This window comes from Fundulus heteroclitus, chromosome 11 (assembly GCF_011125445.2).
Source record: "Fundulus heteroclitus isolate FHET01 chromosome 11, MU-UCD_Fhet_4.1, whole genome shotgun sequence".
NCBI classification, from domain to species: Eukaryota; Metazoa; Chordata; class Actinopteri; order Cyprinodontiformes; family Fundulidae; genus Fundulus; species Fundulus heteroclitus.
This window is the reverse complement of record NC_046371.1, coordinates 36,490,234-36,517,003: the sequence shown is the minus strand read 5'-3', so window position 1 is coordinate 36,517,003 and position 26,770 is coordinate 36,490,234. Positions and strand designations below refer to the sequence as shown.

At 42.4% G+C, this 26,770-nt stretch overlaps 2 protein-coding genes across 2 annotated transcripts; one reads left to right on the top strand and one right to left on the bottom strand.

Annotated features, from left to right (window-relative positions):
* The first annotated feature begins 519 nt into the window (after positions 1 to 519).
* Positions 520 to 9,533, top strand: LOC105930103 (interferon regulatory factor 2-binding protein 1). Its single transcript, XM_012868125.3, has 2 exons — positions 520 to 2,571; positions 8,728 to 9,533. Exon 1 carries the CDS (start codon positions 773 to 775, stop codon positions 2,537 to 2,539), a length of 1,767 nt encoding a protein of 588 aa, XP_012723579.1. The 5' UTR covers positions 520 to 772; the 3' UTR covers positions 2,540 to 2,571; positions 8,728 to 9,533.
* A 49-nt stretch (positions 9,534 to 9,582) lies between these two features.
* Positions 9,583 to 24,936, bottom strand: micu2 (mitochondrial calcium uptake 2). Its single transcript, XM_012868126.3, has 12 exons — positions 24,592 to 24,936; positions 24,020 to 24,149; positions 21,436 to 21,467; positions 21,279 to 21,354; positions 21,119 to 21,166; positions 19,506 to 19,588; positions 18,025 to 18,078; positions 17,836 to 17,933; positions 16,012 to 16,183; positions 15,838 to 15,946; positions 15,596 to 15,753; positions 9,583 to 10,248 (listed from the first exon to the last, which is right to left on the bottom strand). Exons 1-12 carry the CDS (start codon positions 24,793 to 24,795, stop codon positions 10,147 to 10,149), a joined length of 1,266 nt encoding a protein of 421 aa, XP_012723580.2. The 5' UTR covers positions 24,796 to 24,936; the 3' UTR covers positions 9,583 to 10,146.
* Positions 24,937 to 26,770: the final 1,834 nt, after the last annotated feature.

Sequence of the window (26,770 nt, the reverse complement as noted above, 5' to 3'; positions counted from 1 at the left end):
ATCAGGACAAAGCAAAGATGAGACCCTGAGGTTCCCAGAGCAGACCTCCTCCTCTCTAGAACTATAACTCATGATTCTGTCCATGAACACCACAGGCAGGAGCGGCCTGGTGGAGTCCAACACACCTTTGACTTTGTGCTGAGAACATACAGAATTTCTGCTTTGGCTTTATACAAATAACAAAAAAATCCACAAGGTGAATTAGCACTGATTTCCACTGGCCCTCTGGATATTATCCTGGAATCTGTAGCAAGTGTGTTTGTCAAATTCCTGATTGGAATATTATGTTTATTAATGTTATTAGTAATGACCTGCGCAGGTGATATATTAACTCTCTTTAAAATAAATCCTTCCGTCTATTGATCGGATTAAAAGCCCTAGAATAAACGTGACAAAGGTCGGATGTTTTCCCTCTCGCCCCGCAGTAGCTGCTGGGATTTTCTCCATTTTCCTGCCAGCGAGTGGAGCGGGAAGAACAACATTTCCCATCAGGCCCCGGGCTCCAGCCGCGTAGGTGTTTCCGGTGTCTCGTAACATTTTACTTCCTTTCACACAGACCGACACGAACAAACCGAAAAAAGAAGACGTCGCTAAGTGTTAAGTATTGTCGCCAGAAAGCCTCCTTCCGCGCCCGGTCCGTTGAGTATTTCTGTCGGCCATAGCGTGGCATGTGGCGCTCGGTGTCCCGGCAGTGAGAATTAGCAGAGAACCGCAGACTGGAACGTGTAGGCCTCCGAGGGAAGAAAGTTTAGCAGTCGGGCCTGTAAACAACATGTCGTCCACCTCGCAGCCTTCCTCCAGACGGCAGTGGTGCTACCTCTGCGACCTGCCCAAGATGCCGTGGGCCATGCTGTGGGAGTTCAGCGAAGCGGTGTGCCGGGGCTGCGTCAACTACGACGGCGCGGACCGCATCGAGCTGCTGATCGAAACGGCGCGGCAGCTCAAGAGCACGCACGGGGTGTTAGACGGCAGGTCCCCGGGACCCCAGCCGAGCAAGCCCGGCTCGGTGGGCACCGTCGAGGCGGGGCGGCAGCACGGTGAGCGCGTGGACCGGGGGAGGGGGGAGTTCGGGGTGTCCTCCCGGCTCCCGAACGGCCTGCACCGGGCTGAGGACGTGGCTTTGTCGGAGGGGAGCCGCCAGAGCCCCAACACCCGCCGGGCCGTAGCCGGCGCCGTTCCCGGGCTCCACAGCACCATATCTCACGCCTTGATTGCTCAAGGGTTGGTGGCAGCTCCTCATGGGATTTTAGCCCCGTTATCAGGCTCCCGAACAGGCAGCGCGGCAATCGCGGTCTCAGCGGGGCCCCTCATGGGGGACGGCGGCAGGAGGCAGGCGGTGTCTCTGGGTGCCAGCACGTCGGCTCTGGTGGGCATAGACCCGGCGGTGTGGAGGAACAATGAGGTGATGGCAGAACTGAACGAGGTGGCCAGGAACCGGGTGGAGGGCTGGCCGAACCGACCCAAGGCGGTCCGGGATGTGCTGGTGGCCCTCAGCAACTCCATCCCCTTCAACGTGCGCTTCAGGAAAGACCACAACTTCCAGGGCCGGGTCCTGGCTTTTGACGCCAACACCACCCCGGAGTTTGAGCTGAAGGTGTTCGTGGAGTACCCCGTGGGCTCCGGCATGATCTTCTCAGGGATCCCAGACCTGGTCCGCCAGATGTTCCGGGATTCGGCCAAAGACGCGGGCAAAGCTGTGAACTCTGGGCTGCGATACGTGGAGTACGAGAAGCGGCAGGGCACCGGGGACTGGCGCGGGCTGTCCGAGCTGCTCAACGACAGCGTGCGCATGTTCAAGGAGCCCCCCATCCCAGAGGTCCTGCCCCAGCCGGACCCGGTGCTGTCGTTGGCGGCCGCCGGGCGCCCCGGTCCGGCCAAGAGCACGGCCCGGCGCCGCAAGGCCTCCCCCGGCTCAGAGAACGGAGAGAGCGACGGGAGAGCCGATCACGCGGCGAGGGAGTCCTGGGCCCGGGGGGCCTACGCAGACCCTATCCCCGGCATGGCCGCCCCCCAGGAAGGTCCGCCGCGTCTCCACAGCCAGCCGTCGCCCATCTCGGCCCTCATGGGGGTCACGGATAGCCTGAGCTCCAGTCAGATGCCCAGAGACAGCCCGGGCATGTCGGCGGCCCACTCCTCCTCGGCGGCCGGCCGCTCCACCAGCAGCAGTCCCTCCACCGCCTCCACCTCCGCCTCCCAGGCGGCCATGGGGCAGGGGATGAGCGCGGTGGGGCCGAGCAGCAACGCCAGCGGCGGGGAGAGCGCGGGCGGCACGCAGGGCACCCTGCTCTGCTGCACCCTCTGTAGGGAGCGCCTGGAGGACACACACTTTGTCCAGTGTCCCTCTGTCCCTCACCACAAGTTCTGCTTTCCCTGCACCCGGGCCTTCATCCGCAGCCAGGGTCAAGGAGGGGAGGTGTACTGCCCCAGCGGGGAGCGCTGCCCCCTGGCCGGATCCACCGTGCCTTGGGCCTTCATGCAGGGGGAGATCTCCACCATCCTGGCCGGAGACGGAGACGTGACGGTGAAGAAGGAGGAGTGACCCCCGACGTCTCCGAGCTGCCATGGTGAATGGTAAGATGAAGAGGGACAGCTGGTCCACGTCAGACAATAGGTTTAAAAAAAGGCTCCGGTCCCTGGGTCCCTGGCTCTGGTCCGGGTCCGGGGCCCCGGTCCCGGTCCCTGGTCCGGGGCCCCGGTCGGCCCACAGAGGCCGGTATATACTGCAGCCGCTCATCCTTTTGTCATACGCTCATTCTTTAAAGCGTATATTAACTCCAGGTTAAAATAATAAATGAAGGTGATGAACAAGCGCTGATCTACACAGGACCTCTACAAGTTGAACATCTCACACACTTTAGTTTTTAGGTTTACACAACATTCAGTTCAAAATACAAAAAGCATAAAAGTAATAAATGAATGTGAACCATGCAGGTAAATAAAAACTACAGCTGTACAGTCTAATAACAATACATAAATATCAAATATAAACTAGTTCTATGCAATTCAGTGAAAACTAAAACAAATCTGTATATAAACACCTTTTCAAAATCCTAAAATTATTTAGCCAATAAAGGATTTTGAATCATTATTTGGATGCAGAGAATGAGAAAAAGGGTTGTGGTAGGAAATCTGAACCAGGAGGACAGCGCGGTGTTTTAAACCACGCCGGGCTGTTGGCCTGTCTAGTTACAAAATAATTTACTTAAACAAATCAGTAAATCCCTATTAAACATTGTATTGTATGGACATAAGTAAAAGTTAGCAAAATATTAAATCTGAAGTCTATTCAGTGATTTCAGATTGGAAAATAAAGGAGCGCTCGGTGCTTCTGTAACAGAATAAGTTTCTAATCTAGCAGATCGCTTCTGAAGCTGCAGGATTCTACGCAGATATGACAGAAACATGCTTGCCCAAACGATATTACAATATGGAAAATATTGTAATTATTTTATTAATTAAAACACAAAAAAAAAAGGTAAATGAAACTCTTCAGTTTATTATTGTCAGTTTTCCACTGCTCCCTGTTATGTTTTTTACCAGTAGATTCCATTTTTCAGCGTTCCATGAACGTTTATTTTGACAATCTGGACTAAATACACGTGAAAAGCAGAGTTGCATAATGTAGCAAGGTAGTTTATATAAATAAGAAACAATTAGGGTCTCAATAAAGGTCCTAGAGAATCATGTTTTAACATGACTGAGAGCCATTGGTCTCGGTTTAAAAGATCCTTTCTGGGCTGCTTCTGAGAATTTCCATGAAAACCTGAGCCAGACAATCTAGAGGGCAAAATATGAACAAATGCTTTTGAAAGATCTAAACATACCTGCTGCAGATGAATTTTTATCTAGAGCTTCGTGGAGTCTAGTAGTGAGTTCTAGTAATGCTGTGGTTAGATGCTGTTTCTGGAAACCAGACTATAGAGAATGAGGGCATGTGGTTTCAGATTGTTTTCTAGAACAGCTTCTCTAAACTCTTAGACAATAACCTAGACAATATTGAAAAATGCCGATAGTTTGTCTCTTAATCTGCTGATTTATAGTCATAACTGTAGCAGGGCCCTGGGTCAGATGGTTTATACTAGTTTCTGAGGATGATGATGATGATGATGATGCAGAAATGGGCGCCAAAGGCCTAATGATAAACGTCCTGACTTCCCTCAGTAAGATGGCACCAGTTCCATGGTGACCTGGAGCAGATGGCCGACATAATCTGGTATGGCTCACCTCCGTGGAGTCGGGCAAGTCAGCGGTTCTAAAAGAAGGAAGCCTTTAATACATTTCATTTAGAGGGTGGCTATTTCTTATCAGCATAGAAATCTTCAACGTCAGAAAGGAAATCAGTAAATCTGTAGAAAGAATCAGTGAAAACAGAATCTGTAAAAGTTGAGGGTATATTTATGAAACTGATTCCTAATTTTCCATGTAGCCATGATGTTGTTACATTCTTAAACTGGTCACTAAAAACCTTTTCTCGCTAGCTCTAAGAAGATGTAAATACATGAGCATAAAATAAATGCACAAAAATACAGTAAATAAATGTAAGCAGTAATTAAATTATACAGCGAGACTAACAAATTATCTCTAATTAGCTTATTTATTTATTCCTCTTTTTAATAATCATTATTTTTCATTATAATTGTCAACTTTATTACTTAGTTTTTAAATGTATTTGTTTTAATATTTTTGTCTGTTTTATTCCTCCTGTCTATATTTTACCCCATTTATTACTTCCATCCTATTTATTTCTGCCTGTCCTTTATCTATTTCTGTATGCATTTCTGGCTCATTATGCAAATGAGGGGGCGGTCTTAAGGGGGCACCTGCTTCCTATTGGTTGGTTAGCATCAGCCTTCAGTAGACAGAATGTAAAGCCTGCTGCATCATGGCTGCCAGTGAGCAGCAGGTTATGGGTGAGCTGAGGCCTTCAGCGGCTCCAGACCTGATCACCTGTGGTGTGGACGCTCTGACTGATGGTGGGCTCCACCAGCGGCTCACATGCAGCCAGACCACCTGACAGAAACAGCCTCTGTGCTGCTGGGCGCTCGCTTTGGGCTGGAGCAGCAGATCCAGTCGCTTCCTCTCATCTCCAGCCGTCTAGTCGTGCAAACAGGTTTTAAAGTTTTATTAAAGTCCAATAAGAGCTGTTACCTCATCGTTCAGTTAGTGGCTTACAACAGAGAAGGCCACTTTTAATTTCTTATTCATCCAGCAGGGCTGAGGTGGAGGATTAGTTTCCATTTTATTTCCATTTTTATCAGAATGGTGTGTTGAAATTTAGTTTTACTTCTTTACTTTTAGTTTTACTTGTTACATACTATAGTGTACATTTCTAGTGCCAGATCCTCCCTCTCCTACAGCTCCCACACTTCTACCAGTGGGACGAAGCGGCGGAACGGACGGTAAAATGTGTGATTAGCTAGCTGAGCACCTAGCGGCGTTTCTTCTCCAGCTGTTCCCACCGCACATCTGTCAGTGAGAGCAGAGCGGGACGGTGAGTGAGGCGGGCCGGGCCTGGACCGCCAGATCAGCCCTGCTGGATGAATTAAGTTTAAACTGATGAGATGATCCTGGTATCAGCGTAGGCAGGAGAGCAACAACGTGGCCTTCTCTGTTGTAAGCCACTAACTGAACGATGAGGTAACAGCTCTTATTTTTTTAACACCTCTATTTGCAGCGCCCAGTTTCTGTCAGGTGATCTGGGACACCTGCTGCCGTCTGGCTCCATGTGAGCCGCTGGCTGGAACCCACCATCAGTCAGAGCAGTTCTGGACCCAGAGGATGGATTTCCTTTATTCTGAGCTGTGAGGACTGACTAATGTTGCAGGTTGGAGTAGTTTATAGTTCTTAAGCTGATTCTGGATGTTTTAGCAGCAGATGGTGCCGTAAAAGAAGGTTCAGACTCTTACTGAGCGGTTTTAGTCCTCTTTTAGCGCCGTCTGTCCTTATTGGAAATTGCGGAGCACCTTCCAGACGTCAGGAAGACCTCGGTCTCTTCCTGACTTTGTGAACGCTTCCAGAGAACATCCTGTGGAGCCTTCAGTGGCCAGGAAGAAACGACTGGCTCTGAAGTCATGTTTGTTTTCTTCCTTCTGTCATCGACACCATAAAGTAAACCTCCTTTAGCTAGATTATTAGATCTTCCTGTTGCATCCTTTAGTTTTGATTTTCAGCATCGCAGCTTGATATCTGATCCAACTTAATGTGTTCCTGAGAGAACGCTCAGATAAACGTGTTCATTAGAAAACCAAAGCTGGACCGTTGGTGGTTCTGGTCCTCTGGGGACCTTTATGGATCAGGATCAGATGCCGTCACCGAACTGAAACAGAGAACCCAGAGAGAATTAGGCCTGTCATAAATGATGGTTTAGATAATCGATTATTCCAATGATTAATCCAGTAATCAGATTAAAAAATTGAAAGTTTGCTGATTTTTCACATAAATACTTCAGCTCCAGTAATAGAAGTAAAGAAAAAATGCTAATTAGCAAATAATGCCATTCTTTTGTCAATAACGAGGATAAATCTGCAGCTAAAAAGTTCTAAAATCAAAATGTTGAAAGCTCAGTCCTTTCTGGTTGATTTTACATCAGTACAATGATTGTGCTTTTCTAGTGGAAATGGTCACAAACAGAAAATACAGAAAGTTGCACTTGCATATTACATTCTGGATGTTTTTCTTTTTTTAGATTAAACACCTTAATTCTATTCATATAAAAAAGAACATTTCTAGAGTTTAACTTAAGGGATGAGTTACACTCTTTATTTTTTTTTGTCCACATATAGACAACAAAAATAATTACACATTCATCAAAAAGTTAAAACGGCTCATTTAAATTCAGGGATAATAAATCCTGCCAGTTTTTTCAAACCATTCTTACCCATGTTTAATAGAATAGAAACACCTGTACTGTCCCACTGTGGGGAAACTCAGGGAAATTAGCGTTAGCCGCCTGGCCAGAACACAATGACCTAAATATATAAACAATGTAACGGAGGCAGATCGTTTTGTCTCGATTAATTTTATGGACTCAGAGACTTAGACTTAGACTTTCTTTATTGTCATTTTGTATACACAGAGTGCATACAGAACGAAATTTCGTTTTCACACAGCTCAGAAATATTGCAGTAACTCTACAGGATACCTTGCAGTGAATTACAGTACAGGATAAAGTGCAGTGATCAATCGCAGTCACTTACAGGATAAATTTCAATTTACTTCCGGATAAAGTGCAGCAGTGAACAGTAGGCAGTTGAAATGTAAACAATGTAAACCAAATGTAGACAAATATGCAGTAGGGTGCAGCAGAGGCTTGAATCGTTCGATGAATTGTGACAGCGCTAAAGTGAGTCCAGCACAATGCGCTCCATTTGATGTGCTGCAGCCACCCTGCTGTAACCTCAGCATGTGTCGGGTCAGGGTTCCTAAACCTAATTAAAGCAGAGGCATGTTTTACGTGTCTTTAAATGTCCAGAATGGACATTGGAAAGTAGGACATCTGTGAAAATGGGTCCTTCCAGTGGACGGTCCATGTCTTTGGTCAGGTCTTTGCTGGATCGTTCTGAAGGAGGTGGCTTCAGAACGATCTCAGCGTTCTCATCTCAGCGTTCCTCCTCCAGTGAGCTAGAGAGGCGTACAGCAGGAATAACTCCGTCATCCTGCCTCATGTCTTCAGGTTGGACCCGTCAGCACCAGGCTCCTGGTTTTACCAACAGGACCTCTGCTGCTGATCAGTTCTTCAGCAGAAGTCCAGTCTAAATGCTGTCAGTGCGTAGAACACAGTTCCTTATAGGGCATCCCGCTTTTCCTCGGTGGTTGGAGTTCTCCACCTCCACGTCTGAAAATGTAACTGGTACGGTCCCTAAAGTCGGTATTAGGAGTCAGAAAGTCGGTGTGACTGGATGGTACCGACTTCTGTGTTCATGATGGCTGCTGCTGCAGCAACATTGACTAAAACCTCGTACTGTGACTGTTTCTGCCAGCTCTATTATTTCTGTAACATTAAGTCAGTCGTACAGGCGCTGCCTTTCACTGTTCATCAGACGGATGTTTCAGCTCCGTTTATTTGCACATAGTATCACCCAGAAGAGCGTTATGGTGGTTTAAACAACAGTGTGAGCGTCCATGGTTTTTCCTGCTGTGGAAACTGGAAGGCAGAAAAGGAGGAGATGTAATCTTCTGACCTCCGAGGCTAAAGGAACGCACCTTCAGGCTCATCCACATGCAGCTGAGGTTCTGGATCTTAGTTCTAGTAATCTGTTTTACCTTAAAGTCCAAACCTCCAGATTAAATATTCTAGGTCTTGAACTGCCTTTTGTTGCTGCTTTAACGTGTTAGTTTGTCATTTAATCAGGTTCCAAGGTGTTCTGCAAAGTCTGGAATTAAAATGTTTTCCAGGTCTGGATAGGTGTGCAGAAATCTGGATATTTCCAGACTTTATTTCTTGTCCCATCATTTAAATGTTCCATCCATCCATCCATTTGCTCACCTGTCCTTCCAGCACTTTGTCTTTCCATTCGTTCTTTTAGTCCTCCTTCCAAGCGTCCATCTTTATACCCATTCTTTTTCCATCCATCCATCAGGTTCTCATCAGCTCTCAGTCCATCCATCATTCTGTCTTTTTTCCTCTGACCACTGTAGGAATGGCTGCCACTGATTTGGATTGCTTTTGTTGTTTCACATGAACAAAGTTTTCTCATCCCATTTTTTTTTTTTTTTTTCTGTCTCCAGGGGATCAAACACTTTGAAAGCACTTCCCTTTTTATCTCAAGCAGAGGTCCACTTCGGCTGCATTTCATCATGTGTGCCTCCATAAGCAGAGTAAGTCAGAAGCCCCAGGAGGACTAACTACACCAGGATCAGTCAGTAAAGACGAGAACTCACCAGTGAGGAGGAGGCGGAGCCTGTGGAGGCTCAGACCAGCCGTTCTTCCTCGCTCCACGTGGCTGACGCCTCCTTTCAAACAGCCCAGGACAGAAAGCACACGTTTGTCTGACAATCTGATTATTTCTTTTTTTTTTTTTTGTTCTAAATGTTGCATTGTGTATTAAACAGATGCAGGACAGCGTTATTGATTGATGGCTTGGCAAAAGTAATGAAATTCTTTAGAGGAAAAAAAGCTGAATGTTGAACACAAACCCATTTGGTCCTTAAAGCCAAGGAGTGCAAAAATGTAATCCCACAGTATGTCTCGTAGGTATTCTTCTGTTGTATGTTTCAAATGTGAACTTCCTTTCAATATGGCTATGTAATTTCTATTTTTGATACAATACAAATTTCTATGTATTTGTTTATAGTGATAAGAAGACCAAAGATGGCTTCCTGCTCAGTGTAATTTTCTGGTAGCTGTGTATGCTGTATTCACTGATAACCTTGGCATCAGTCACTAATTAGTCCATCTATCAGATGTATGCTTGTTTTGTCTATTTACTTTTTGAATTTTATGTATGGTTAAGATAATTAGCATCACATTGAATGGCTAACCCACACTTATGTGATCTGAACAGGTCAATTCTACAATAAAGACTAAATAGTCATCCCTGCCTTACTCCTTTGATGTTGGTTTCTATGGATTAAGACTCCAGGTGGGTTTTTAGGAAACTTTATTAAACGTTGACAGGAACATGAAAAATCCCCACACCAAACATTGAGAAGCTCAGAGCAGCAGCGTGGACACGGCCTCAGTCCACAGAGGGACCAGGCTGCCTCCATCCTGCTGCGTTTAACACGCTCACTGCAAAGGCCGATTAAACGCAGCGATTCCTCTCCTGACAGGAGGAACCCTGAGTCTGCGCTCCGCTCTCTGGAATAAATGACATGCTGCAGCTCGCCCTGTTCAGAACCTGCCCCGACACATCGCATGATCCGTTTCCCTGTCCCACCCCTGGATTACTGACGCTCAGGTTCCTCACTTTTGTGGCACTTTAAAAAATCTGGAAACTTTAAACCAGATTGTTTCCAAAGTGCAAACAAAACAAAAAGCCAAATGCAACCATGATCAGCTGCCTGTATGAGACGCATGTGAACACAACCCTGAGCTACAGCTGGAGTGAATGGGTCAGATTAGACAGTGGCATAATCCTATATAATCTCATTCACAACATTTATTTAATCATATAAAAAAGAAGCGGCGGTGGACATGTAAGCATGTCAGATGGGGCAGCCGGTGTGGCCCAGGGCCTCCTTGGCACCTTTCAGCGTCTCCCTCTTCACACACTTCCAGTAGCCAGAGATGCCGCTCTGATGCTGCACCTGGAAGCAGGAGACAGTTCATCAGCAACAGAGGAAGAAGGTGAAGCTCAGCGTGTAGTCCACACTAATGCCCTGGCTTTTTACTTACTGGGCAAACATTTGCTGCAATAAAAGTCAGACAACAGCTTCTGCAGAAGCACCTTTAAACTGGAATACGGCACATTTTCACATTGGGATCATTTCAGGGAGTAAACTAGGGCTGCACAAGTTTGCCAGAAATCTAAAATTGTGATTTACTTCAACCATAATTGCGATTTCAATTTCATTTTGACTTTTTTCTGCATTACCCAAAGCAACAAAAATGGCCTTCAGATAAATGTTTGTAAACAAGGACTGTTTAATACATGTATCAGTTTTTATTAAGAATAACAGCTTGTTGAACATAACGTGCAACAAACCAGTCTTTGTATTAAACAGTTTGACCTTTACTTAACGCTGTGGTGAGATTCCTGAAAGTTTTTGGTAAAAAGTATGATTATATAAACTCTAAAAGATATAAAATTAGATAATCTCACTGCTGCTACTTTCTTCCCTTCCATGTGGAGTCAAACCCACTTTAAACATATTACCAACACCTAAAGGACATGTCGGATCTATTAATTGTTACATAGCCAAAAATAGCAGACCTCTAATTTGGAAATTGTGCTTTTTTTAAAAATTACAATTATATTGCAAATGCGATTAACTGTTAAGTCCTATATTCTGCACAAAGTCAAACAATTTCCATCTAACCGTTTTAAACAATCCCAAAGCTTCACGGTGCGTTGGGTCAGGGTTCTGTGGGGGGACATGGACATGTCAAAGAGACCCAGAATCCTTGAATAAGACAGATGAGCCTAGTTTTGTCGTTTCATGTGAGAAGGTTGGTTTAGGATTACCTAACATCAGCAAGACTCCTTACCCAGAATGCTCTCTGGGCACCACACAGTGGCAGCCTGCTGCTCTCTACGGGACAGCTTAAATGCAGAGGACACATTTCATTGCAATAAATGTTACAATGACAGTAAAGATGATTATTTTAATTACTTTATGATTCAGTGTAACCAGCTTGCTTAGCAAGAAATAGAGCCCAGCTCTCATTGCCAAAAGGTTAAGCAGGGGCCCCAGCAGACGTGTAGAGGAAGGTGATCTGGCTAGATGAGACCAGACAGAACCTTCTGGGCTGCATGTAGGGCTGAACACCTCAGCTGCAAATCACCCTGAACACACCATCCTCACAGGGTAACACGGTGGCAGCATGTTGCTATGAGGATGCTATTCTTCCGTACGGAGAGGAAAGTGAGTCAGTGTTGATGTGAAGAGAAATGGGTTTACAGGTACATCTCAGAAATGTACAGTCAGCATTTTCAGAAAGTCAAACTCATATATCATATGGAGTCATTACACAGAGGGAAATATTTCAGGCCTTCATTTCTTGTAATTATGATGACCGTAGCTAATAGATATTGAAGAATCAGTGTCTCAGAAAATAAGAATATTACATCAGATCAATAAAAAAGGATATTTTAAACAAAAATGCAGCGTGGCATGAAGCGATCAGCCTGTGGTTCTGCTGAGGTGTGACAGAAGCTCAGGGTGCTCTGATGGTGGCCTTCAGGTCATCTGCACTGTTGGTTCCTCTTGATAATACTCCACAGGTTTTCTCTGGGGTTCAGCTAAGCCAGTTTGCTGGCCAATCAAGCACATTATCCAATTAAAAAATACTTTATTAATCCCAAAGTGAAATTAAAGGCTCAGGTAACTCATAGGGGTCTCTTCACACAGTTGTTGTAGACGCTGATGGCTGCAGGCAGGAAGGCTCTTCTGTCTTACAGCGGGTCAGGAGAAGCCTCTGACTGAACTCTCTGTTGTTGTACAACAGTCTGATGAAGAGCATTCTTAGGGTTGTTCATAAACAGATTTTACAACTTTTATGGAAATTTAAGAGTGAGATTTTGTAAATTTTATGACCCGTGGCTTGGGGTGCGGGGGGGGGGGGGTTAGTAGCTGGGTCTCGCTGTCATGGCAAGAGCGGATTCAGTCAACTCCATCTCGACACTTTATTGTTCAGTCAATGGGTTGAAACAGAAAAACTGGTCACTTCTGTTCCATCTCATTCACAACATTGATGCTCCATATTGCACCTTCTAAACAAGTAAACGGCTCTGTGGTCCAGATTTCTGACATAAATACAATTTGCTCTGATTGTCACTCATCTCCAGGAATTCTGCCTGCTGCCACCAAAACTCCCCCTTCCTGAGTGCATTCCAGCTGTCTGATTTACTATATATTTAATATATATTTTGTTTCTAAATAGACCTGCATGAATGGATCAAATGAAACGGACCCCAAATGTCCAAATAATCACATAATAAAGTAGTTTTAAAGTTCTTACCAGTATCATTACGCTCCTTTTTTATGAATGGAGAACCGCTTTTTAAAAATTTATTAAAGAGTCCCACTCATTCAGAGTGCCTCAAGGCTCCATTCTTGGCTTCTTCCTCTTCTCTCTTTATCCCGTCTCTTTGCCGTCAGTTATAAAAAAAAAAAAAAAAACTATTTTTAGCTTTCTTTTTTAGGCAGAAGACTTTTATGACACTAAAAAGGAAAATTGTTGCTCTAAAAATATACTTCTCAAAGGCATTTCAGAAATCATGGACGTCAACAAAGTTTATGTTGTTTGGGTGCCTTGATGTTTCTAACATCAGTATCTGACACTGACTGCTGCAGAGTTTAAGACTTGAGAATAATCTTAACTTTGATGTTCAGTTAAAATCTGTGTTAAACTCTAGCTTCTTCAAACTGAGACATCTGACTAAAGATTTTAATCTATACATTATTTACTACTTGCTTAGATTACTGCACTGCACTTTACTCTGGGCTTAACAAACTCCAGTGGCTTGACTGCAGCTGGTCCAAAATGCTGCTCTTCTTTTAACTGGTACCAGAAAATGAGAGCACATTTCTACAGTTTGGCAGCAATTCATTGGCTACTGGTTCACATTGGGATTTATATTAAAACTATTTTATTTGTTTTTAAATATCTTCATGGCCTTGCTTTTCTGTATGCATCAGACCTGCTTCATCAGCACGCTCCCTCAGGTCTGCTTTTATTAGTCGAGTTTTTATTAGTCATCAAAAAAACAAAGAGTACAAAGAGGTAACCACTCCTTCACCGTCTTTGCACAAAACTCTGGATTCAACTAGTTTTACAGTTCAGGCTGTCCATTTCACTGTCTTGGTTCAATGTTCCCTTAAAACACAGATATTTTCTTTTGCTGCTTTTGCCTGTTTTTGTGGATCTGCATTTTATTTTACATTTTGCTGGCTGTAATTTTTTATTCTGTTTTGAATTACTAGTTATTAGATTGCATAAATATTGTTGAGTTGAGAATATTGTGAATTTTAAAAAAAGGGGGCGATATGGTTGTTTTTCAAACAGAAATTTGCGCGTAAGAGCATTGAGGCACCGAAACACAGCACATATAGTTAAAAAAAAAGGCAAATTAATAAAAATAAAACTAATAAACAGACTAAGTGGTGTCCGGCTTACTTTCACTACTGGTGAAGACCAAAATTATTTATAACTCTGCTCACTCTCCCTGCTCCTCTGTTAACATTAAATGCAGCAGGAATTACTGATGGTCACAAGCTGTGAAAGAAGCTGAAACTGCGCCGCAGAAGGCGGAGTTCAAGCTGAACGGATCGTCCACAGCCCAGATGATTCATTATTTTATGTGAGAAATGCCATGTGTGGCGTGTGTGTGAAGCCATAATCTTTATTTTATGAAGAATCCTTCTTTGTGAAATAATCTCCAAAGGTTCTGCCTGCTGATCAGCTTGTTGAGTTTCTTTAAGTTAGTTGCTGTGATGCTGCTACCCCAGCAGATGATGACAAAGGAGATCACAGTCTCCACACCAGCAGTCATTCCTCTCCTGATAAATATCTGCTGGAGCTAGGAGAAATAAGGGAGCGCTCCATTTCTGTTGCTGACCTAAAAGCCTGAAGTCTTCCCTTTCAGCTGCGTGCCATCTCTGACCTGGTCTTGCTCAAAGCCAAACTTATGACCCGTTTATTTAAAAGGGCTTTTGATGTTTAACTTTCAGTACTTTTATTTTCCTTTATCTTTTTATTGTGGATTTTACCTAGTACTGTTCTTTTGTGTTCTGTATTTATTTGTTTTATTTTTATAAAGCCCTTTGGTCAATGGCAGGCATTGCTGGAAGGTGCTATATACCATAAATAAAGTCTATTATTGTTATTATCTGCTCACAGTTCTCTTTACTGCTGCCTCTGAATAAGGGCTTACAGTATTATACTATCTGCTTACTGTAGTTGTCCTGCTTACTGTTAAGATTGTGATCTGATCTGCCAGGAGGAGTTCTTAATATTTGCATATTAATATTAATATCACTGACTGTTCTGCTGCAGTCAGCAGTCTTCCCCACGAAGGTGTCGCCTGCGGACCCAGAATGAGAAACGCTTTAGAGGCTCAGCAAAGCTTTCCAGGTGTTTGGAGTCAGTTAGCTGACTAAGTCATGACACCTACAGTTTACAATATTTGACTTTTTCACAACATTAAGTTTTCTGAGATTTTAGGTTTTCATTACCTGTAAATCATAATCATTTAGATTACTAGAAATAAAGGCGTGAAATATTTCACTCTACATGTAATAAATCTATTTAATACAGGAGTTTCACTTTCTGAAATGAGGGCTGAAAAGTGTTGAAATCTTATTATGATATTGTAATTTTTTGCTGATGCACCTGTTCATACAGATGAAAACCTGTTGGAGGCTCCAGAAGACTTGAGACTGGGACAAAGGTTCACCTCGCAGCAGGAAAACAGCAACAAACATGCAGCCGGGGCTACGATGGCACGGTTCGGATCAAAGCATGTTGATGTGATAGGACGACCCAGTCCTGGTCATTAAGAACTCCACTGAGCTTGAGATTTTTCACAAAGAACAACGTGCAAACATTTTAAATCCCAAAACACTTCAACTGTAACTACAGCAAAAGGTGGTTCTGTAAAGTAGTGCGAGGCAAGGACACAGGGAGGGGGATTAAAGCTACAGAGATCTGTCTGGATGGAGCTGCAGTCTGATGGAACAATCCTGGGAAGATGCTGTTTTTTTTCCATACATCGCACCAGGCAATTTAAAACCCAGACCTTTTAATCAATGAAATTCCCCAGAATGCCTGGAAACATGAGGGGATGTTGGTCAGATCTGCGGAAAAGTTGCAATGCCTGATAAAATAAATGCTAATCAGGAGTGAATTTGAGTTCATATTTGCGATCCCAACTTCCTGGAGGGACTGAAAAGCTAATCAGCATAAAACCAAGTAATGAAAGTGGACGCTCACCTTTAAACCTCTCAGTACTCTGTCCGTCATTACTCCCATAAATTCCTTGTGGCTCAGGCAGTTGTCTCCGTCCATGTCAAAGAGCTTGAAGACTGTGTCCAGGACATTCTCTGACAGCTCATGTCCTGTAGCGATCTTCACGGCCCGTTTAAACTGGGCTGCAGTCAAGTCAGGGAGAGGAGGTCATGTGATCTATCTGGTTAAGATAAATCTGCTTATTACAGAGCAACAGTAAGGCTTACCCATTCCCACAGGACGGTGGGCCTCAGTCACCATCTTCATGGAAAAGGCAAAATCCTCCAGGTTGTTGGTGAACAGGCAGAAGGCTTTGAACTCCTCAAACGTGATGCTCTAGAAGGGAAACATGGTCGCCTGATTACACGAGCCTCATCCTGACAGAAGAACAGTTCTAGTACCTGGCCAGCGGGGATCTTCTTCCTCATGTTTTCCCAGTAGATGTCGTTATCTTCTTCGTTGGTGTAGTGCAGTAGCCACTCTGCGAAGTCTTCCCTCCTCATGGTGTCCATGCCCTTGGAGAACTGCAGGAACTCCATCTCCTGAACCTCAGCTTGCAGGTCCTCCATGAATCTGAACAACAGAGACGGTTTACAGGAACCGGGTCCATCTGAGACCCCAGAGTCACTGGAGGTAACCCTCTCTAAACGAAACATCTTTTATGTAACAGTCTGCTGTGCAAGTTCGTCGTGAATTAAATTAAACTGTAACTCTGCTTAGTTGTGGAATCTGCATTGCCACAAATACCTGTTAGCTCAATAAACCTGAAACTATTTATCACTTTAGCAGAAAGACACCTTCTAAAGATCATATAGAAGGTGTTGTCTAATGTCCCTTCACCAAGAACTCTTGTGGTTCATACAGGGACAACCAAATGAATGTCATGCTGCCATATTGTCCTTACATAGTCTGTCAAACTAAAACTCCCACCCACTTCCCAAAAATATTCAACACAACGTTCAAAAATACACACCAAGAAGTTCATTTAAATGATAAAGAAACATTTAGAGGTTCAGCCTTTTATGGCCCAAGTTTGAAACCTTGAGTTGTTTCAGTTATCTATCTGGGTTGCATGTCTTGGTGTTCAGCACCACAAGCTGTGGTGGGACAATATCACAAGGTGTACCAGCACATTACTGTATGAAGAGCACAGAGTTTAGTTATTAAGGTGCCCATTTATTGACCTCACCTGTATACAATCACTTTATGAGTCTTTGCATATTTAAACAGCTTTTCCTCATGAGGAAAATTAAATAAAAAAAAGTGATTTTAGTGGGAAAGAGTATGTTTTCTTTATATACTGCTGTTCTGATTTAACTTTGTTGCTTTATTCTTACTTTGAGCCGGTTGCAGTGATGCTGTACCTTCTGAAACCTTGGCAGGGTTTCTGCTTTCTACTATGTCCTTTGACATGAGGATGTGATTGTCTAGAGACTTAGAACGACTTCCTGTCAAGGGAAAAACTTGGTGAAGTTTAGAGGTCAACGTTGGTAACCACATATCACCAGTTAACCAGTCTTCCAAAGTTTAGTTTTTGGGATGTATCAGTTCTTCTGCTCTGCTCCTGTTTTAAATCTCAGATGTAAAATGTTTATGGTGTTTCCTCACCTTTTTAAAACCAGCTATACTTGTCCCGTCCTGTCGACTGTTCTGTCATGAAATTTACCTGACGTCTCCACTACAGCTTTGGCTAAAATGGACCTTCATTTTACGTGGTTATTTTAGAAGTTTGAAATTTGGTTCAGTGAGTGGTTATTCATTTTCCTGCAGTGTCAGAATTGTTGTTTTTTTTTCTTATGTTCAATAATAACTTCTGTCTAGTGCAGGAAACACATCAACCACATAACTACTTGAAAGATCGCTGCTTCCATCCTTTCCTACATAACAACGTGTGAAGCTTCCTGTATCCTGAGCTAAATTCATCTCAGTAAAACCAGCAGATTTTCTCAGAAGAAGCCACGCCTCAGATTACTTTAGGGAGAACAGACACGTGTATATAGTAGAATCATGCCGACTTTAATCTAGGTGAATATGTGGTCATTTCAGCTGGACAACATGAAACCTATAAAGGTGTCGCACAGTTAAGCTCGTCTACAACGCTGTAGAGTTTAGTGCATCAATCCACAGATCTGACCATCCATTTTTATTCCTGATTATCTCCAACCAAAGGGTAAGGCCACTGGATGTGAAGCTGGTAAAGTGAGGGCCACAGTAGCTGCCCCTACCTGCGAAACTCCTGATACTGCAGCTTGTGGTCTCCTTTCTTTCCAAAGAAGTAGGCCTGTAGTGTTGTGTTTACGCCCTCCCCTTCCTCTGCCGCTTTCTGTAATCACCCATGAATCGTCCTGTTACTATAAAAACTGATAATGGTACATGAGAAAAACTGTGGATAAAGAAAAAGGGTGCATACCCACCTCTACAGTGTCCTTAGGAAGTCTCAGTTTGCTCTTGCCGATTATGTTCTTGAGCTTTGGCAGTAAAAAAAAAAATAAAAACATTGAATTAACTGAATTCATATTTTTAGGGCATGAACTGAAACTATAAAAATTCCAGCTCTCTCCGTCTCTCATGTACACACACACACACACACACACACACACACACACACACACACACACACACACACACACACACACACACAGAAGTGAGGATTTTACGTTCTGCTGAATCTTGCTAACAAGACTTTAGCTGGCAAAAGTATTCACACCGCTTTGACTTTTAACCCTTTGGTCACATGACACCCCCAAACTTTGAAGTATTGTTGGGATTTCATGGTTGGGGCCAACACAAAGTAACATAATTATGAATTGTGAAGAAAATGGACAAAGGTTTGGCCTGTCTTGGTGTTCAGCCTGCTTGAGTCAAAACTTGTAGTTACAAGTCTACCAGGGTGTCTACCGTCTGAAATTTATTCTCCTTCTTCGCAAAATAGCTCCAGCTCAGGCTGGAAAGCGGATGAAGGGCAAGTCTTACTACAAAGTCTGAACTTTGACTAGGCCATTCAAACATAAATACCTTTTAGTGAACCATTTAATTCTGCTTATGTCGATGGATGTTTTGCTGTTGAAAGGTGAGCTTCCACCACAGTCAAGACTTCAGATTTTCTTATAGGAACAGTTTCTATTTTTAGATGATTCACCTGAGCTGTGGTTCTCTGCATCTCCTCCAGAGTTGCTGACCTGTGACTTTAGGTGGACGACCAAAATGTTAAAAGCCATGCATCTAGTATGAATACTTTTGAAAGGCACCATATTTGCTTCTCCTCCTCCTGCCTTGGGGGAGGAAATATGAACTCTACTTCCTTCTTTTCACTTTTAGAATCAACTAAATTCTCTGTGGTTTTAACCAAAAAGTCAAAGTAAAAGCAGAAGCACTGGTTGAAGTGGACCAACATAACAATCCATGCACTGCTACTTTTCACTGGAAGTTTTTCTCTTTGACTGCCAAGTTGTAAGATGAAACAAGGTGCAACACAGGGGAACATGCCTTCTACTGGGACTACGGTAGCCGAGGCCTAAGCTAAGTGGCAGGAGCCTTCTCCTGTCCTCAGAGAGGAGAAGTCTGCTTGGGATGAGTGCAACAATGTCAGGTGGCTTCAAACAAACTGACAAAACTAACATGGCCGTCTCAGACAGACACACAACAGATGAAGAACAGTCGAGCGACTGAAATGCAGCTCTCCCTCACCTTCGCATGGAGCCTGGGTTCATACTTACAGCTGCAGCAACGTCAGTAGAGCTCTTGGCAGCATTAAAGTGGCAATATTTTCACATTTGAGTGCACACAAACATTTGAAATATTCAAACACTGACAACGTTGCCCTACAGTGATTTTAGATTTGACAAATGAAAAGATAAGTCTTACATTTGATCATTTCCATCCAGCACAGTCTTACCTTAAGAAATTCTTTTTTGTCCACCTGCTCGTTGCCGTCCACATCCAGCATTTTAAAAGCTATATGAAACCCGGTCCGCGGCTCTGCAACAGAAACAATCATCTCTTTCAGAAAATGATCCCGACTCTTCTGGCGTGGCAAAAAAACAAAAAAACTTTAAAGCAAAGAAGTTAGCAGGTAACCGCTGAGCTCCTTTTGATCTTATTTAGGCCTGACCGGGGGCCCAGCTGTCTCTTTACCGATCAGCGACATATCATACCTTAGCGCTACCAGCTTACGTAAAAACAACCCTCTTCTGTGCGGACAGGATTACAGACAGAGAAGGGAGAATCAGTTGGCTAGTTTCAGTATCTACACGATAAAAGTAGTACAAGTAGAAGAACCACCTTTTCAGACCGTAAGGTGCACCGGATTATAAGGCGCATTAAATATTCTTCCCCAGTGTGTAATATCACTCCCTCCACGTACGCAGCTCTCTATCCATCTCTGTCGGGAGCACAGAGTAGCTGGACTACACTGCCCTGTTTCTAACATAAGGCCAAAATAAACTGAATTTTTATATTGAATTAACTTACTAGGTTTATTGTTGCTAGCATGTACTCTGGCCGCCTTACATGAAGGCACTTCTAGTTTAGACATTACAGTCAGGCAGTCTTGTAGACAGCTCTGGGGTCTGATCAGGTAGTGACACAAAAAAAGTGTACCACATTCTGCACCACATAAAATCGGTCAGTAAGCACAACTTTAATCATATATAAGGTTTCACACGATTATAAAGCGCACCATCAATTTCTGAGAAAATTTAAGGATTTTAAGTGCGCCTTATCATCCAAAAATGACAGTAGCAGAAGTGGCCTTTCAGAGTGAGCCAGGTCCTGCTGGATGTTTCATCCTATAAAAGGGAGTTTGACTTTCAGTGCTACTACATGCATGCTGAGTATAAGGGATTGCTGCAAAATTAACATCTCGATTCAATTAACTGTCCTTTGTTGCCACATGCTTGTTCCAGAGTTGGAATTGCTGCAAATGTCATTGACTCGATGAAATTAGCTGGACGTTTGGAATAATAAACTGATCCTGACTGCATTGTTTTATAACTAAGATCAAACTAGAATGTATGCAACTGATTTTGAATCTGTCCAAATGACTGGATTAAACTGACTACATATTTCTGTATATAAACTGGCTCTGTTTGTCATTTAATGCGCTTTAAGATAAACTTTGTTGTGAATTGTCATCATAAATAAACCAAAATCATTTTTTTAAAGCTACTACAATCCTTTTTTATAGTAACTGCTCTCTCACACCCTCTTTTAATATAAATACTCCTGCTCACAGCAGGGAGGTTAAATAAAACATTCTGAAAGCTGTTTTTAAATCTTCAAATATTATGGTTGTTTAAAGTGTAATCAGTATTAATAAATCAAAGGTTTACAAGAAACCTGAGATCGGACAGAGGCTACCAATTCTGATTGGTGCATCACCACAGATCTTGTAATGGCAGACTGTCTAGCTTTTAATAAAATCACAAGATCATGGACACAACACACTCCCCCGAAACACATGACCAGAAAAGCCGGTTATGTGAGCCTGGACCAGGACGGTCCACTTACTGGTCAGGATGGTCAGCAGGAACAGATACTCAGTGTAGGATATTAAACCTGCAAGGCACAAAATAAAAACACTCAACAGACTTTAGATGAACAGAAAGTGAAACGTGGACTGCCACTGCTGAGGCTACACAGCAGAAACAGTCAGGTCCAAAGAGCTCACCGTTGTCTCCTAAGGTTCTGAACAGGTCACTGCCGGGCCGAGCTTTAGAGGCAGCCACCAACATGTTGTTCACGTCCTGCCAAGACCCCACCATCAGACAGAGACCACCGCTACAAACATCCACTGCTCAGTTTTCACAGTGAGGCGCCAAACATACCTGTGCTGTTAGGACTCTCATCTGGAGCTTTCCTGAAGAAGACCAAACAGAGGATCTGTCAGTAACCACAGAAACATAGATCTGCAACCACCTAAGAGCAATTTCATTTCTTTGTTTTTTTTTTAAATATCCGAATGTCTGCAGACAAAAAGCAAAGCTAACACAAAGGCATCATGTCAGGGAGAGTGGGAACCAAGCTGCTGGCATGCAGGATGTTTTTTTTTTTTATATTTGGCATCAGTAAGAGGATCAAAATAAGAGCATTTTCTGAAAAAAAAAAAAAAAGATGCATTCAGCTGGGATCCATCAGGACCAACGGAGGTACAGATGATCCAGAGTCAAAGAAAAGATTTCTGACAGCAGGAGCAGCTCACATCCATTAACTATTGTGCAGCCCTCTGGGTTCAGACTTAATTTCATTGCTTTAAAAGAGATACTTCCAGAAGTTTGAAAGCTACATTAGTGTTTTATAGACATATTACACATTAATGGCTTTATTCAGCCTATCTGTAAACTGTTTTACCAAACAGTCTCCATCTGAGCACACGTTTAACTGTTACACAGGAGAATTGTTGTGAAGCCTGTAAATCAGTTCATGTTGTTCACATCCTCAACAATTATCACTAATTCTCTGTCAATGTACTAGAAAAATTGCACAATCATTTTAATATTTGAATAGATTTAAAAGTATACACATTACAAAAGTTGAAACTAATTGATCTTTATTCATGTCTGTCTTGTTCTTCGTGGCAGTTAGCTGTAACGTGTTCCTGCTGCCACATGGTGACGTGAATGCAAGGCATCTGATGCACATCGTTTGTACTCATATCAGGATTTATGAGTTCCAAGCTGCAAAAATATGCTGTAATGTAGTGAGGGTCAGGCAATATCAAGACCCCCTCGGACTCCAGGTCTGCTAGAGGTTCTACCAGTTAAAAGGGAGTTCTTCCTTTCCACTATCATCTCACTTTTGTAATACGCTAAGAGAAGGTGTAATGACTTGTGTGTGTTAATACACCCAACAGGAATCTTTAAGCTTGAAGTATAAAATTGCAACTAGAAATACAAATGGAGGATTGGCGAGATTGGGAAATCCATGACCTTTTTAACAGCTCTGCAGCAAATAGTGTGATGTTATTGTTAAAAAAAACAACAACAAAAAAAACGTAAGAGGGAATAGAGAAAAATGAAAGGATAAAAAAATAAGACGCAAACAGAATATAGAGTTGTCTACATAGCACTTGGACCCTTTAAAATAAACAATCAATTTTAACACTTAAAGGTCTATATAACTGACTTTGTATCTGACTGTATCAATGGGTTGAATTGTACACTGTCTTGCCACAACATTTGTTGTGAACAAAGACAAATAAGAGCACAGCCTTTGAAGTCAGGGGTCCTTTAAGAATCCAGATATCAAAATCCAACATGGCTGCCACAACAAAGAAAGTGTCAGGACCAAACCTTACACTTGCAATGCAGACAGTCTAAATCACAAAGTGCACTCACATAGAATTGTACAACAACTAACTTATTTAGGAATATATTCCTTTAGGATGTGAATGCATACACGTAATTAGTCTGCCAATGATTATGGAATCTCACTGGTTCTCTGACTTTACAGTGGAACACATTTGGGATGACTGAAGTTTGACATTATCCCCCCTTTCAACTTCTGCCTTCCTAGATCCAGTAACGGGAATGCCCCGACAGATTAGCCGTCACGCTCTACCTGCAGCTGGAAGTGCATGCCTGCAGACATTTTTAGCAACATTAGAACCACTTTTCCTTATGTTTTTGTTAGGTTGTAGTGAACAATAAAAGGTGTCACAACATAATACAGGGAACATTAACATGACATTGATTTTGATAAATACGTGTATGACTCTCACTCGTTGCTTTTCTACGGGTGCATTTTTTAAATGTGGATTATTTTTAAAGTAAATATGAATAGTATTTTGTGTTGGAAAGCAACATCTACTATTTCTCAGAAACTGAAAAAGATTTTTTTGGCATTTCCGATCATTTGTTTACACTGTGATCCGCCCAGTTAAACTCAGTCTTTTGGCCTGCGTGTGTCAAGTTGTGTCTACATGATCAGGCCAATGGAAACTTTTAGCCGTGTTCTGTAAGTTATGCTTGTACTTTTAAAACCGTAAAGATCTGGGTTCATAAGTTCATATCTGGAGATTTTATTTGGCTTTTTTTTCTGAATCAATGTTGAACAACCGTAACAGAAAACATTTATTATTATTTACATACTGATTGTGAAAGCTAAGGTAATAGGCTTGTGTAAAGTTTGTTTTTCAACTGCTATCAGCAGACTGCATTTACAAAGTTTTATTACCCTGAATGGGATTAATATAGATATAATCTTTGTAAACAGCTTTGGATTATTGATCAAACAAAGTAATTATTAGGTTATTTGAGAAAAACATTCAACACAATCAGAAAATTTAAATAGGATAATATTGTTTTTATTCAAGGTAGGTGGTTTAAAGTGCTGGGTGCACCCTAAGGGTGTGGAAATGACCAGGTGTGTGTGTGTGTGTGTGTGTGTGTGTGTTAATGTTGAGCTGCTTACGATCCACTTGTTCCAGCATGATAGAGAACAGGAAGTCCCTCGGAGTCATGTATGGCTCCAGATCGTACACCACTGAGGCAAACTCGATGAAACGAATCTTCCTGGCTGACATCTGAGGAGCTGCAGGTTCCTGTGTCAGCACAAAGGACAATTATGATCTGAAAGTTCCCATCTGAGCTTTCTACCAAACTGATCTAAACAGTCTGTGTACCAGGCCCCTCTGATTGGACAGCTTTTACCAAGCCAATAGGGGAACACCTGGATGTGAATACATTAAGGGTAAACTTTAACCAAAGTATGTATCACTTTAAACTTAGACTCGTACTTTACCTTATATATGCAATAAATCAAGTCAAGGTTAAAGCTTTTTATTGATTATGTACATGCAGTACCCTATAGTCGCCGCTAGAGAGCGCGGTGGTTCACATACCTAGTGTTTACGCCTTCTTTAAAAGCAATATCTACTTCTTTAATTCCGTTTGTCGTAATCTTTCAGACAGGCTGTGGAAACGTACGAAGTAGCTACCAAAGTACTTTCTATCAAAATAAATCTCTGCAGTATGTGTATTCACCTTTTCTTCCTCTGCAAGAACAGCGAAAGGTAGAGTCCTGCTGTTAGCATGGCGATAGTAGTAGTAACAGCAGAGACCTCCGGCTCCGACGACAGAGCCCAAAACACCGGAACCGATTACACGGAATGTTGTGGAACGTCTCAGAACCCGAGAGCTCCTCACTACATTCCTAAAGACGGCGGAGAACTTTCCCCAGCTGGCCATTTTCAGGAAGCTCACTGGCTGCCTTGTTGCGCAAAGGCGACGGCTTCCGTAGCTGCTGTGTCGTTACCGACCGAGCCACACCACACTGATATCCGTCGCTCCAGCTGGCCGTGCGCGCGCGATCCCGACCCCGCAGTGCACAACACCGGAACGCCCACTGTGACGTCAACAGAGTATATAACATGAATCACCACACGTAGACCTGCTATTATTAAACGGTTAAGTCCTTTGTTTTTAGAGATGGTTTTGTAAAGTAACCCATTAATAGGGAAAATAAATTGAAGGATGAAAAGCGTCTGTCCGCGCGGCGCCCTTACCTCAGCGTAACTTCTGTTGCCTGGCAACTGTGACTGAAGAACAGACTAAAACCGGACTTTTGCTCCTTTTTGTCCTAAATGCACTTAATCTTTGAAGAACTCCAGCAGCTTTAGCCTGCTAACATTTAATTGTTGGCCTGGTCAATGACCAGCAATTAAATGTAGACATATTAAGCCAAATAACTTTCAAATTTAAGATAAAGTAACACTTTAGAACAAAGTATTTGATCTTATGGCTAGGCTGTGTAAAATATAATTATACAACACTGGAGTGTTTACAGTGTATGTTCTACTTGCTTTTAAACATATCCAAAAACTACAGAAGCCTTTAACTGCCATACCTTATAAATAAATCAATTCAGGAGCAGTATATCGTTAAAACGAGAGAGTTATCTCGTAAGAATGAGGTAGTTTTCATGTTATACTGAGATTATCTTTTCCTGGTTTTTACCCGCTTTAACACTTAATGGCACCATCCAAGCATTTTGACTGCTGCATTTAAACCTCATTTAATTCACCTTATTATAACTTACTGAATTTAATTAGCCAAACAATGTTTTGTGAAACTAAATGACACAAAAAGAGAGTATTTTTAATTTAGCAGATGAAGTTTAATTGTGTATTAAGCTTTTACTTGTACAATCATCATCATTAAACCAACCAACAAAATGAGCAAATTTAGCCAAGCAATGCCACTAATAAATCAAGGGACTATATAATATTATACATGTACATAACTAATAATAGACACCTGAAACTAAATCTAAATTCCAATATTCATATTACAAAAAAAAAATACAATAAAAAAGTCAATAAAGGGTGATATAAAAGCAAGAACATTTATATCACTCTATTTACACATTGAAGCTAAACTCACAACAAGCGCAGATCACCTCTTTGCCTGGCTTAATTTAATCACTGCATTATCCATCCTTTATGCTTTGATACCTGTGTGTTTGTAATAAATTCACCGAAACGCAGTTCTAGATCTCACCATATCTTCCGTGTGTCACAAATCTGCAAATCTGGACCCGACCTGAATACTCTCAGCAACGGCTAAAGATTTGGAAAGGAAGCTGCAACAATGTGTTTCAAAAGAGGATTTGAAAACAGCCAGTGAGTCGACCTGTCTGATGGCAGCTTGTTCCACAGTTTTGGGGCAGTGACTGAAAATGTTCCTTACCTCTCAACTTCCTTTTTGGATTTGGGACAACCAACAGTAACTACTCTGCCGACCTGAAGGACCGTGAGGGAGCATACGTTTAAATCAAGACAGATACAGAAGGCATGACCATTCAGAATTATATCTGGTTTACATTGGTATAAATTATGATATTAGTAACATTTATTTAGAGAACAATACCCCACATCAACAGATTAGGTATTTTTTAAAAACAATTATAAATTTGAATACTGTTGTTTTTAAATCCACTTAAAGGCAAATCATTATTCAAAAATAATAAAAAAATTCCTACAACTGTTTATTTTTTTTAGATGGAACTTTGATCCATCTAAAAAAAAAATGCGGAGAGCATTCTGCGTCGCCGCCATATTGGAGGGGTCTCTCCTACTTAAGGCTGGCATAGGAGCTGATGGGAGGAAACGCAGAGGGAGCAACTTTGACCGGATTTTCTGCAGTTTACGCTTGCAATAACCAG

Bases quoted from the DNA above. Each gene is read 5' to 3' on its own strand.
- micu2 (XM_012868126.3), bottom strand. From the start codon at position 24,795: ATGGCCAGCTGGGGAAAGTTCTCCGCCGTCTTTAGGAATGTAGTGAGG. The intron at 19,589-21,118 runs GTAAGTGGACCG...TTTCTGTTGCAG, and splicing joins CCTGCTGACCATCCTGACCA to AGCCGCGGACCGGGTTTCAT. The intron at 15,754-15,837 runs GTAAGCCTTACT...ACTTGACTGCAG, and splicing joins CCACCGTCCTGTGGGAATGG to CCCAGTTTAAACGGGCCGTG.
- LOC105930103 (XM_012868125.3), top strand. From the start codon at position 773: ATGTCGTCCACCTCGCAGCCTTCCTCCAGACGGCAGTGGTGCTACCTC.